Below are 12,717 nucleotides of genomic sequence, written 5' to 3' on the forward strand. Positions count from 1 at the left end.
TTAAGGGGACTACACCACCTTGATGAAGGCAATTCTCAATAATACAAATAGAAAGGGAGGATAGAATAACAAATAACAAAAGGAAGGGAGAGCATAAGGACCACGGCTGGAAAAACTGCAGTACTAGAAAATAAAGAAAGGATATCAAGTAGGGATGCACTAATACCACTTTTTCCCTGACCGAGTTCAAGTACAATCGCTTACATTTGATTACTTGCCGATACCGAGTACCGATATGAGTACTTAAGAATACCATTACAGTTCTTAGTTACTTTTGAAAATGTGCTTTATTGTCGTTGTCATTAGTCTGACTGTAACAAAGTGCTGCTACTGACATTTAATGCATTAAAATGAGCGTTTCTCAATCAATCCACCAGAGGGCGCCACTCTTAATTAACAATACTTGCCAAATATCACAATGAAGAGTAATGTTTTTTTCTAGACGAAGGAGAGGAAAGTCTATTATTACAAACATGGCGACGACAGAGGAGGTAATACTAATGTGGATGCTAATGTTGATATTACGGTGGCCCAGAGGTGCAACAGCCCAAAAAATTATCCACTAGCCCAAAAAATTATCCACTATAAGAAAAAAAAAGAGAACAGCCAAAAAAATCATCCACTATAAGACAAAAAAAAACATCATCCACCTTTTCAATTCAGGGGGTGCTGTTTACCCAAAAGGTCTCTTGCTTTAAAATTAAGGCCACTGCAAAAAAAAATAAAAGCATTGGCTGAAAAATTTTAAGGCCTTCAGCCCTTAATTGAAAAGGTGGATGATGTTTTGTTTTTTTTTCTTATAGTGGATCATTTTTTGGGCTGTTCTCTTTTTTTTCTTATAGTGGATCATTTTTTGGACTAGTGGATCATTTTTTGGGCTGTTCTCTTTTTTTCTTACAGTGGATAATTTTTTGGGCTGTTCTCTTTTTTTTCTTAAAAAGGATAATTATTTGGGCTGCTTTCTTTTTTTCTTACAGTGGATAATTTTTTGGGCCGTTCTCTTTTTTTTTTCTTATATGGATAATTTTTTTGGGCTGTTGCACCTCTGGGCCACCGTATGATATTGATGAAGGTAGTTGGCATAAATATGTCAGTAGTTTTTCAGTAACTTGCACAGTCGCTCGTTGAAAATATTCGCTACCTCCACAGTTTCTGGTGGTACTGCTCCGTATTCTCTATCTGGGTACACATTCTTGAGAACCTGGAAAACTGACAGAATTATGTACAGAATGAAGGAAGAGGACGGACAGAAGGCTCTGTCCGTATCCATCTGCGTCTTTATCGTAACTTTCAGTCACCGTTACTTTTGTCACCATCATTTATTTTGAAAAACCTCCACACTGTTGACATTACTCCTCCGCCACGTACTTGCTGCACTTAACTGTGAATGTCACGCTGCCGTAAAGTGGTATTGGTGCGTTTGTATTGGATCACTTTTACGAGTACATGCGCTCAGTATCGGACCAATACCTGAGACTGGTATCAGCATCCGTGCATCCCTAATATCAAGCTCAACATTAACTAGAGTATAGCAGCTGAAAGAGTTGTAGTAGATACTACTTCATCACATCTGTTCAGAAATCTGACTGCTCTGACTCTCCCAGCTGCTGGGGGAATTGTGGCTCCCACGAACCCCATTACCATCTCCTTGGTTTGGTTCTGTCCAAAAGTAAATACTTTTTGGCACAGGATTTATGCAGAATTAGTGATGACATTCAGGATAACAGTTACAATGACTTGCCCTTAACTCTCTTTTGGGCTTCCAGCATCTCAGCATCCAGAAATGTTAAATAAAAATACAAACATGGAATACTGAGCATGTCTGTCTGAACAAACAAAAGGTTTAAGCTAAACCTTTTTGACAAAATAGACCTTGTCTATTTGAGGAAATCTTATTCTGTGAAGGAATCTTAAAATGTTGGGATTTTGTGATTCTAAATATTAACAATCCACCCAAAATTATAGAGAAAGAAAGAAAATAAAGAGACAAGGGGAAGACGCTGCTGTGATAGATGAGGTATAAATGAAATGGTTAAAAAAATAGAGACGGAAAAAAAAGTGTTATTCCTGGAAACGTGTAGTGCTTTGCTATCACAATAAGAAGGAAGGATGAACGAGAAAGAGGTGCAGAGAATACAAAGGGAGGAAATGATGGATGAGATGTTTAAAAAAAGTCACGAGTGGAAGAGGGAGAGGGAAGGAGTCAAGGATACAAAAACAAGAAGGTTGAGTAATGATGACGAGGGTGAACACAATTTTGAGTGAGGTACGGTCACATTTTCAATTCAATGTAGCCTAACAGATTACAATAAAGAATAAGCACCACTAAACAGCAGCACAGATGTACACTAATAATGAAATCTCAAAATAACAAAATAAAAATATATACACATTACATTTACAACCTTTATGGTGTCGTTTCCATTCTGGGTGACATGAATTCAGTGTTACACTGCCCTCTGGTGCCGCTAGACATACACTGCATGTACGCCTAAGTCTTCCCATTGACTATGTTCACTGTCTCATGTAGCATTGCAATAAAAGCAAAAAACAATACTAAAATAATTAATAAATGCAAAATTTGTTGGTGTAAATGACATCAACACTCAAAAGCCCGTTTGGTAAACTGGGGTGAGAGACCACTTTGTATCAGATGCTGTGAAACCCAATTTAGGAGGGAGAGCATTGTAGATTGGTTAAAGTTTCATTTTTGTCTGACTCACTGGAGGTAGGAGAATAATCCTGCAAATGGGTGACTCTGTGTGTTTCTCAAAGTCAAGGAAATATCCTTTAAGGATTCATTTACATAAGTCTACATAATTATGTTTCGCCAGAAGACTGTTCCAATGTTCAGAATCTTTGACTCATACAGTCCTTGGAAGTCTATGAAACATGTAGCTAAATGAAAAAGAGTTGATCACTGCTGTAAAATGAATAAGGAACCCAATCATAGGAATGTGAAAAGAGAAAAGTTTTCACTGAATTTAAAGAAAATAAGCGTTATAGTTAATCTCACTCCGTTTGTTCCATTTAGCGGCAGAAGAGATCACCTTTACTAGTACCCTTGTTAATTAATTTATTAGTTCTTCTTTACTAAGTACAACTATCATGTGTGTCAATGTGTTATTGATCATATGATTTTGAGGAGGGAACTCTTCTGCTTTAATAGTCTGTAAAATTCCCAAGAGTACTGATCAGGATATCGGGCACCTCCTTCACCTAATAATGAGGTTCATTCATTCAATTTCCAACCCACTTAACTTAATCCTTGTGAGAGTTGTGGGGGTGCTGGAGCCTATCTCAGCTATGATGGGCATGGGTGGGGTACACCCAGTTCGTCATAGAGTTGACATATACAAACAAGTAAATATTCACTCACATCTTCGGGCAGATTAGATTGACCAGTTAACCTATCATGGTGCATGTCTTTGGATCCTGGGAGGAAGTCAGAGTGCCTTGAGAGAACCCACTCAGGCATGGGGAGAACATGCAACCTCCAAACAAAAAGGCCTTCAGGACCTTCTTGCTGTGAGGTGATAGCAATAACCACTGCACACCCTGTGCCACCCACAATAATGAAGTGAGTATAAAAAAAGGATCCTTGATTTTCCAAAACAGCATATTTCAGTTATCTTCCTTTTCCCTATACATGCATCATAGTTTTCAAAGTGATCCTCATCATACAAAAGAACATAAATTTCTGACCAGCAACTATTTGCTAACAATAGCAACAGAAAGTTTTGACATATGCGTCTTTATATGGTATTTTTTTCCATTAAGTTGTTCATTTTTACCCATGTTATCACCATGGTTCACTTCCCCAAGTGGCCTCCCCAAATACAAGCTCTCCCCAACACAAGCTTTTAATGCCACTGCTGCTACATCCTGCACTTAGCCTGAGCAACACAAATAAGCCAAACCACTTAGAGTTTTTCAATTCCAAAAAGATAGTGAATTGACCTAGACCTGTTTCCAGTGCTGGCAAAGCTCTATTGCAGTGAAGAGACTCTCTTCATACTACTCACCAAGCCCATACTCCCCTGACTGGGGGTCGTCATTGTCTCCATCCTGGCTGATCCTGTGGAGATGCTCCAGATAGGAGTCTGTGTGAAACATTGCCATTTCCTCTATTCTGGCCACAGTAGGTTTCACGATTCTGGAACAAAAGAGGAAAATGTTAACAGCACATTATGGTGGTCTAATCTACATGAGCCATTCTCATTTTCTGCCTACATTTATAATGATCCAAAAAATATGCTTACACCAGCCTGATTTCACAGCATTTCTCTTCCTGCTGAAGATTCAGTTCACAGTTTTATTTACACTTTAGTTTCATTAGATTAGATTAGATAGAACTTTAATGACACTTTGGGCAGAGCCCTTAGGAAACTGAAGTTCCAAAAGCAGCACAACACAAAATATACACACTAGAAATACCACAAGAAAAGAACAATAAAATAACTATTAAAAAAAAACAATAGTGAAAAATTGCAATTGCACATTGGAAGGTACTACTAGAAACAACAAGTAGCAAAGCAGTATAATACAGTAATAGTAGTAATAATAATAGCTTATTATGTACTATGTATATAGTTTAACAACAATCACAGGATGAAAGTTATAACAAAGTGATGATAACAGTAACAGAAGTCGTAACAGTAATATCTATCTATCTATCTATCTATCTATCCATATATATATATATATATATATATATATATATATATATATATATATATATATATATATATATATATAAGTAATAATTCACATTCAACTATGGTTCAAAATCAATTAAAATTCAAAACCTATCAGTGGACAGTTGTGGAATAAGATGGTAAATACACATCCTGTCCGTCAGGTTGATCATTTTTCCTGTGCACAGTCAGGGCGATCGATGTTACTGCTCCAGTAAATAATGATATGGCATTTAACCCTCTCCTTTCATGAACCTTTGCTTAAGAAGATGATGAATGGAGTACTGAAGCTCCATCCCTTTGCATTTAAAGAACTCAAACCACTCTTGATATACTCAGTTGGGAACCTTATGAGTAAAAAACAACTATTTAAACACATCCTTAAATGTAGCAATACTTTTAAAGGCTTACATGAAGTCAAATATGAGCATAAAGTAGCATAAAATGGAGATACTATAGTATTTCAACATTGAAATAGAGTACTTGAGTAAAAACACTTCTTCCACTGCAAAATACTCTGACAATAATCAGTCGTGACTGGTGAAAATAACAAAACTATTTCTTCTAAAGATGTTCATTATATTGCTGATGCTTTGAAAACAAATCATTTGTATATGTACTTCAAACTTTGTCAAAGAACATATCTAACAAAGAATTAAAAGTGACTGCCCCTACAGAATCGAATCCCATATTTTGTATATGATTATCCACAAATTTTTAGGATGAAGGAGAATTGGAACAAATGGGAGAATAATTACTAATGGATCCTGCTTTGTATCTTCCAAATAAGAACTCCAACACTTTCTTTATGGAAAAAAAAATACGTACAAATACTGCAGCCAGAAAGAATGTAATCCTCATAAAATTCCAAACACTCACTGAGCTCAGAGCATTTTTGAAGATTGAAATTGGGTGGGTTAAATATCTAAAATGTAGCTTTAACCGACACCTTTTGTACTGAATGTAAATTATTTGGTTTACAATTAAACATAGTGATAAAACACCTTGAAGCTAATATGTTTATGCATCCTGGTTCGCTCTATTTAGGCTAAAACTACCATTAACATCAGTAACTCACCTCATATGTTGAAGTAGTCCATAAGCTTCTATCAGTGAATGTACCATACTCGCCTGGAAACAGAAACACACGAAAAACACTCAATGAAACACAGCTGAGCAGTAGATCATGCACTATACACTGACTAATTCCATTCACTCACCCGGTTTGGTACTTTAGATAAAGTATCGCAGGTCTCAATGTATTCTGGACTGAAAATATACGCCACCCTCCGTTTGCTGCAGCTGTCATCTTCACTGTCTCTTCTGCAACTCATTTACGTTTGATAAAAACTAAAAACAGCTTATCAGAGATGTAAGAAAATAATGAAAAAGATGCAAGCAGCTGTGGTGTTACGGCTTTAACATTCCCCCGGTCAACGCGGTCTGACCGCTCCTGGTGACGTCCTTCCTCAGTGTTTACCGGCAAAAAAAATGTAAAAATTACCTCTAACTGATTTTATTGAATATAATGTTTGACGTTTTTGTAACACAGAAGGCAGAGACAAGGCTTCAAAGATCAAACTTCTTTGAATTTAACGGCTCTCAAGCGGAAGTTTTTTAAGGAAGTACACACGCGAGCAACAAAGAATGCTGGGATTTCCTGTAGTCTTTTCCTGCATTTCCTTTTTCTTTTGCCATTTCCCAGACTTATGTCTTGTACGTTCAAATAATAATAATAATAATAATAATAATAATAATAATAATAATAATAATAATAATAATAATAATAATAATAATAATAATAATTTTTCAGCAGCATCCAAGGTACGTAATTTATTGGTTCAAAATCTCTTCTGAAATGCTTAACCCCATGTTAGAATATTTAGTATATCATATTATGTGTCATGGGGCTTTGCAGACTGAAGGCAGACTGAATTTATCTATTATTTGTATTTTATTATTATGTTAATATTAAATTCACAATCTGTATCATCATATTTAAAGAGGCAACCAGGTCATGTGGTTTAATCATATTTACAAAAAATTACGAGTTATGATTAAAATAAATATAAACCAACTTCAAATGACATGGCCACATGGCTTAGACACAATTGACAAAAAAATCACAATACTAGAAAGTTTAGTATCCCATAAAAGGCTGCACATAACAGGCTGCACATTTCTGTAGTACTGCACAACATTTGTATTCCTCGTCCCATTGAGCCACTCAGTTATTTATTTATTTATTTATTTATTTATTTACCAATCTAAGTAAGTATGTAAGTAAGTAAGTAAGGTACTAACTAACTAACTAACTAACTAACTAACTAACTAACTAACAATGTTGGTTTATTAACTTATAAATGTAGTTGTACTGCAGCTGCTATCCAGTTTCACTCTGTAAACTTTACACATCACGCTCCTATAAAGCTTTTTAAATTGAAGAGTAATACTTCCGGTTATGAAATAAAAATAAAATGTCTTTTGAGCCAGTGTATTCTTAAATTGAGCTTTGTCTCTTTATTGAGGACACAGAGGTGCCACTTTGCCTTGTTTCACTTAGGTATTTAATATAGTATAAAAGTATTTAACATTATAATGCCACTGATTTTAGTACTCTGCAAAATACAAAAACTGTTACAACCTCAAATATGATACAAATAAAAAGATGAAATGAAAATATAAAAGTCAATATTATATTATCACAATGCAAACTCACACCATGTACTAAAACTATCCTTCCATATTATGTACTTAAGTTGTGTGCTAATGTATGTATGTATTTCATTATTTGTTTTTGCTTGCTTGTTTTTTTTGTTTGTTTTGTTTTTACATATGGCCATAATTGCGTAATTTCTAACCTAATTTTGTTTTTCGGTATAGCTATTTATATATTTCTCATTTATCCCCTTGGTAAGTAATTCTGCTTACCAAGGGGAACGACTTACCAAGTAGTTCTGCTTTACTCTAATTTAATCATTCACTCATTCATTCATTATCTGAACCCGCTTTATCCTCACTAGGGTTGTGGGGGTTGCTGGAACCTATCCCAGCTACGAATGGGCGAAGGTGGGATACACCGTGGACATGTCGCCAGTTCATCACAGGGCTGACATGTAGAGATGAACAATCACTCTCACATTCACACCTATTGGCAGTTTAGGTTAACCGGTTAACCCTGGGGTAGGCAAGTCCGGTCCTCGAGGGCCAGTATCCTGCATGTTTTAGATATTTCCCTCTTCAAGCACACCTGGAAGCCTTTACATTGTTATCAGGCTTCTGCAGAGCTTGATGATGAGCGGATCATTAATTGAACCAGGTGTGCTGGAAGAGGGAAATATCTAAAATATGCAGGATACCGGGTCTCGAGGACTGGAGTTGCCTTACCCCTGGGTTAGCCTATCAGTGCATGTCTTTGGATGGTGGGACTCTCATTTTATTTTATGATAATTTCAGTTTTTGCATTTGAGCTTACATTTTTATATATTTATTTATTTAATTTATTAAGTTAGTTAGTTATTGTCATCTTGTGCACACTGTAATTTTTCCCATTATGTATTATTTATTTTTTACTTTAACCACAGGTTTACTTTTTGTGTAATGCCTACACTCAATATTATTATTATTATTATTATTATTATTATTATTATTATTATTATTATTATTATTATTATTATTATTAATACCTTATAGATAAATACCTTCTTTTTTGTTTTCACTAATTAATTTCTCTGTTCTTTGTTCATAGTCTCTCTTTTTCTCCATCCTCTCTGTAGTCTTTTACTCTGAAGGTGGCACTTCCGGGTCCCTGTGCTGTTCCGGTTTCCCCGTGCACAGCTTTACCGCAGCCTCCTCCGACTACAACCGGCCGCCAGTCGCTGCTGGGTCTCCGGAGGCTCCTCCGCCCTACTAGCTGTGACAGCAGCCTTTCTGTTTTCCTTGACAGCGGGTTTCCCGTTCGGCTGGTTGTCCTTTCGAAGAGCGACATGACTCTACAGCCCAATATTTAGCCTTTTAGTCCGTGTTTGAGTCCATCTGAACTGATCTACAACCATGAGAAGCAGGAGCAACTCCGGCGTTAAACTGGACAACTATGCCCGGATAGTGCAGCAAACTATCCTGAGGCACCAAGTGAGTATTCAGACGTCTGTTTACTTACATTTAATGGACGTAACAGTGAAATAAGTCACTTTGACGGGCTTTTGAAATGTGTGCAGGTCATGTTGAGCCTGCAGTACGAGTCTGAACTCGAGTGTTTTCATGCATGCAGGAGGTGAAGTCAAATGCACTTGCGCAACGTTAAAACACACAAGGTGCATCCACACACACATTCCTGTACTGGTGTATGTGGTCAGTGTTTAATGTTAGGTCAGAATTTCTAGTATTGTGTTTTGCATATAAGGACCTTTTAACTTAACACTAGGTAACTCAACTGCGTGTGAAGAGATTCAGTTAATTTATCTGCCATTTGTGCACAAAAAAAAAAAAAAAAAAAACAGTCCCGGCACATAGGAATTCTTCTTCCTGTTGGAGTCAGATGAAAAAAGTACCTTGTCTCAAATAGAAAGTACCTAAGACTGTACAAGAACAATAATATAAAATAGTGAGAACTATTTTAGTTTGATTGATGATATTGACATATAAAATTAACTTCAGAAGATTACACCTGTGAAATGTGTAATGACTCAGCATGCCAGAGGAAACAGTGTTTATTATTATGTTGACTGACACACCTTTGTACAGATTTTTGTGTTTCAATGTAGATCCAATCAGCCACGTGTTTGTAAGTTTGTTATGACTTCATGTCATTTGTTACAGCTACAGACAGGTGACAAATTAATAGTAGTAGTAGTAGTAATAGTTTATTTCGAGGACATACAGTCATCAGAAAACAAAGAATCATACAACATGGTCAAAAAAAATAAATCAATACAATTTTTCTGCACTCGAAAAGGAGTGGGAAGAAGTATAACTTATTGACTCCCACCCCCTTTTTACAAACTAATAATCGAACTACAGTAGATCAGCTTCCTTTGCTTTCTTAACACACATTTTCCTCTATATATTTTTTACAATAACACAAAACATCCATACAAACCATTCATATACACTTTTTAGTCACCTCACACATAATCAGATTTCGATAATCAACCATTTTTAATATAAACTATAATGTTTATATGCACTTTAAATATTTACTCCAAATACAATGATCAATAAATATGATAGTATCTTCTTATCATGATAACCAATTAACTACAATAGTATCTTATTTTATGCGTACTTTTATAATGTTCTATATTTTGTTATTATAGTGGATTTATACATCCTTTTAAATGCACAAATTGAAGAAGACATTTTTAAATTTTGCTCCAGATTATGCCACAGATTATTCCACATTACAGGAAAAATCTGAAGGGAGGGGTCTCTTCCAGGATGATATTGATCCCAATGGTGTGACAAAAAGTATGTGAATCATGTGGTATTATTAGCAGAATCACCAAAACACCAAATTAAATAATATATTTTCTTAGGATGGTGTTAATTCCTCCCGTAGAGTTCACAGACTTCTAGAATCAAAACCAAAGTACTAGTTTTCACTTGTCTGCAGCAGGTTGCAAACAATGAAACTGAACTGCTAATATTTACTGTATAGTGTAATCTCTTACATTACAGTCACTATGTTTACATGCACAAATATTCAGTGTTTTGCTCTTGCAGTATTTCCACTCACCTCTTTTCATTTTTACGACTAGGTTATGTGTTGCAGAATACTGCAACACATAACCTAGTACCCAAGTGAGATGCATATTCTGAATGCACTGTATACAAGTTCAAAGAATGCTTCTAATGCATAAATAATATCAATACATCCCACATGTCTTGATAAGAGGATTATCAGAATAAGGCCAAATTACAAATATCCAAACAAACAGAATACGCTGCTGACATCACTTATGTAAAATCCAGATTATTTAAGAATGTTAGTATGCACGTAGTCAGTGTTGTAAATTCCAGGAGTATTTTTCAGTCATTTCTAAAGCTTGATACTTAGATAGTAAGATGGTTATGAAATGGGTACTCCATAAAACACAGGGAGGTCTACAATGCCTGTTTTGTCTTTTGTGCAGTGCAAGAAAGTTATAGATTTTCTGCCTTATTGTTGTTGCTGTGTATCAGGTTTAAATTGTGTTGCTAGAAGTGCAGAGAAGAAGAGGTAGAAGAAGGAATGTGTTATCCAGAGGTGGTCCGGCCTCTGTACTTCATCTATCCTTGTGTGGAAACCAGGAGAAACTTCAGACAAACACGGAAGTGGATAAACGGTGTGTGAAGTCACCTCTGAATTGGTCCCAAATGGCAGCTGGCCATCTTGCCGTTGTGTACAGCTCACTGGTTAGATGGATCACTGCACTAATGGACAGATCTGCAGGCCGGCAGCCACAGAGTGTTTGTGGAGTATAGCAGTAAATCATAGTGATTTGACCCCAGGGACAGCGTATAGAGTAGCTCAATAAACCATTTAATTAGTAAAACTGACTCAAGATAAGTGTGTGAATAAACTGTGTTTAAGAGGTGAAGGCTGGGTCTCAGATAAGGTTGAATGTGTTGACTGTTTCACTGCTCGGTTGATGCAATTTCTTCCTTTTTGTGGTGAAATTTGGTTTTGAAACAGCTCACGTGTGGGGCTCCGGTTGATCACAATAAAGCATTTTATGCTTTCCAGTATCTTGACATAACAATTTTTAAGCCTCCAATAGCAATAGCAAGGTAACAAAGCTGTTTTACATACAGGCAGGAAACCAGTTCCAGTTCTAGTTTCATTTGCATTGTTCCTGCTGTCGTTGCCTCATCTGGATTTGCGCTTTACTGTTATCACATTACCCACATTTGCAAATGAGAAGAGGAGGCAGGGCTACAGGTAATGCAGTTCTCAAGAAAGGAAGCACTCAGCTAAAGTTCTAGTGCCTAAAGTACTTTTGCTTCGCTTGAGTATCTCTATGTCTCCAGCTGCATACTTCTGTTCTGTTACAAACTGAATCATGGAGTGTTCTTTCAAGGGTTGGGTGAAAAATTCTCCTTAAGATAAATAAACTCGCACAAACCCTCCTGGATTCACTGGAAAATGCATCGTCATTAAGCTGAAAACATGCCTGTTTTTCTAAGGCCTATGGACTTTTTGGTGACACAAGGTTCTCACAGGACAGAGATGCTATAAACACACGATGGTCTTTTAACATACCATGTAGACCACCCTTAAATGTACAGCAATAAAATATAACATATATTTTAACACAGCAGGAAAATGAATCTGAAACTTCTATATACAAGTAAAACACTGTCTAGGACCATTGCACAATAAACACTTAGAATTCTATACATCAAAGTATATGTCGTTCATAATACTTCCTTTTACTTAAGGTTTTAATGCAGACGTTTTACTTGTAGTGGAGTATTGTCACTGTGTGCTGTTATTATTGTCACTTAAGTACATGATCTGTGCGTAGCTTCACTTCATGATTGTTCATGTTGCTTTGAAATTCCTTGTTGTCAGCTTTTTCCAGTTTCTATTAAATATTACCAGATTTATGAAAGGATTATATTTCATTATTTAGATTGATATTCACTATTTCTTCAAAATAAAACCCCAAAAGTCTTCCACTGCATTGAATGACCAAGAAAAGGAACCTTTATTCTATGTACACAGTAGGTGTTTACCTCCATTTCGCTCCATCCATCTTAATTTCTGACCTCTGACCTTTCTCCTCTGTGGCCGACAGGATCCAGTAACAGGTCTTCTGCCAGGCAGCACTGAGATGCCTGATGCTTGGGTCAGAGACAATGTTTACAGCATCGTGTCAGTGTGGGCCCTCAGCCTGGCCTACAGGAAGAACGCCGACCGGGATGAAGACAAGGCCAAGGCCTACGAACTGGAGCAGGTCTGTGTGTGTGTGTGTGTTCTGAGAAAAAACTCAGTATTTGAGCAAAGTATTTATGTTTTAAGTCCCTTGACAGATTCTGT

At 36.4% G+C, this 12,717-nt stretch overlaps 2 protein-coding genes across 10 annotated transcripts in view; one reads left to right on the forward strand and one right to left on the reverse strand.

Annotated features, from left to right (window-relative positions):
- hdac8 (histone deacetylase 8) overlaps positions 1–6,313 on the reverse strand; it is a 45,416-nt gene extending 39,103 nt beyond the window's left edge. The window contains exons 1-3 of one of the 2 annotated variants that reach the window (XM_030162666.1): positions 5,918–6,313; positions 5,776–5,828; positions 4,026–4,156 (exon numbers count right to left, since the gene is read on the reverse strand). In XM_030162666.1, the coding sequence (XP_030018526.1) occupies positions 4,026–4,156; positions 5,776–5,828; positions 5,918–6,031 (298 nt within the window). In that variant the 5' untranslated portion in view covers positions 6,032–6,313. The remainder of the gene's footprint in view (positions 1–4,025; positions 4,157–5,775; positions 5,829–5,917) is intronic. The other variant, XM_030162667.1, reaches the window with a different exon arrangement.
- A 2,225-nt stretch (positions 6,314–8,538) lies between these two features.
- The window catches only part of phka1a (phosphorylase kinase, alpha 1a (muscle)), a 41,019-nt gene continuing 36,840 nt past the window's right edge, over positions 8,539–12,717 (forward strand). For all 8 annotated transcript variants that reach the window (XM_030162607.1, XM_030162610.1, XM_030162611.1 and 5 more), the window contains exons 1-2: positions 8,539–8,828; positions 12,476–12,634. In XM_030162607.1, coding sequence (XP_030018467.1) covers positions 8,751–8,828; positions 12,476–12,634 — 237 coding nt within the window. In that variant the 5' untranslated portion in view covers positions 8,539–8,750. The remainder of the gene's footprint in view (positions 8,829–12,475; positions 12,635–12,717) is intronic.

This window comes from Sphaeramia orbicularis, chromosome 18 (assembly GCF_902148855.1).
Source record: "Sphaeramia orbicularis chromosome 18, fSphaOr1.1, whole genome shotgun sequence".
NCBI lineage: Eukaryota > Metazoa > Chordata > Actinopteri > Kurtiformes > Apogonidae > Sphaeramia > Sphaeramia orbicularis.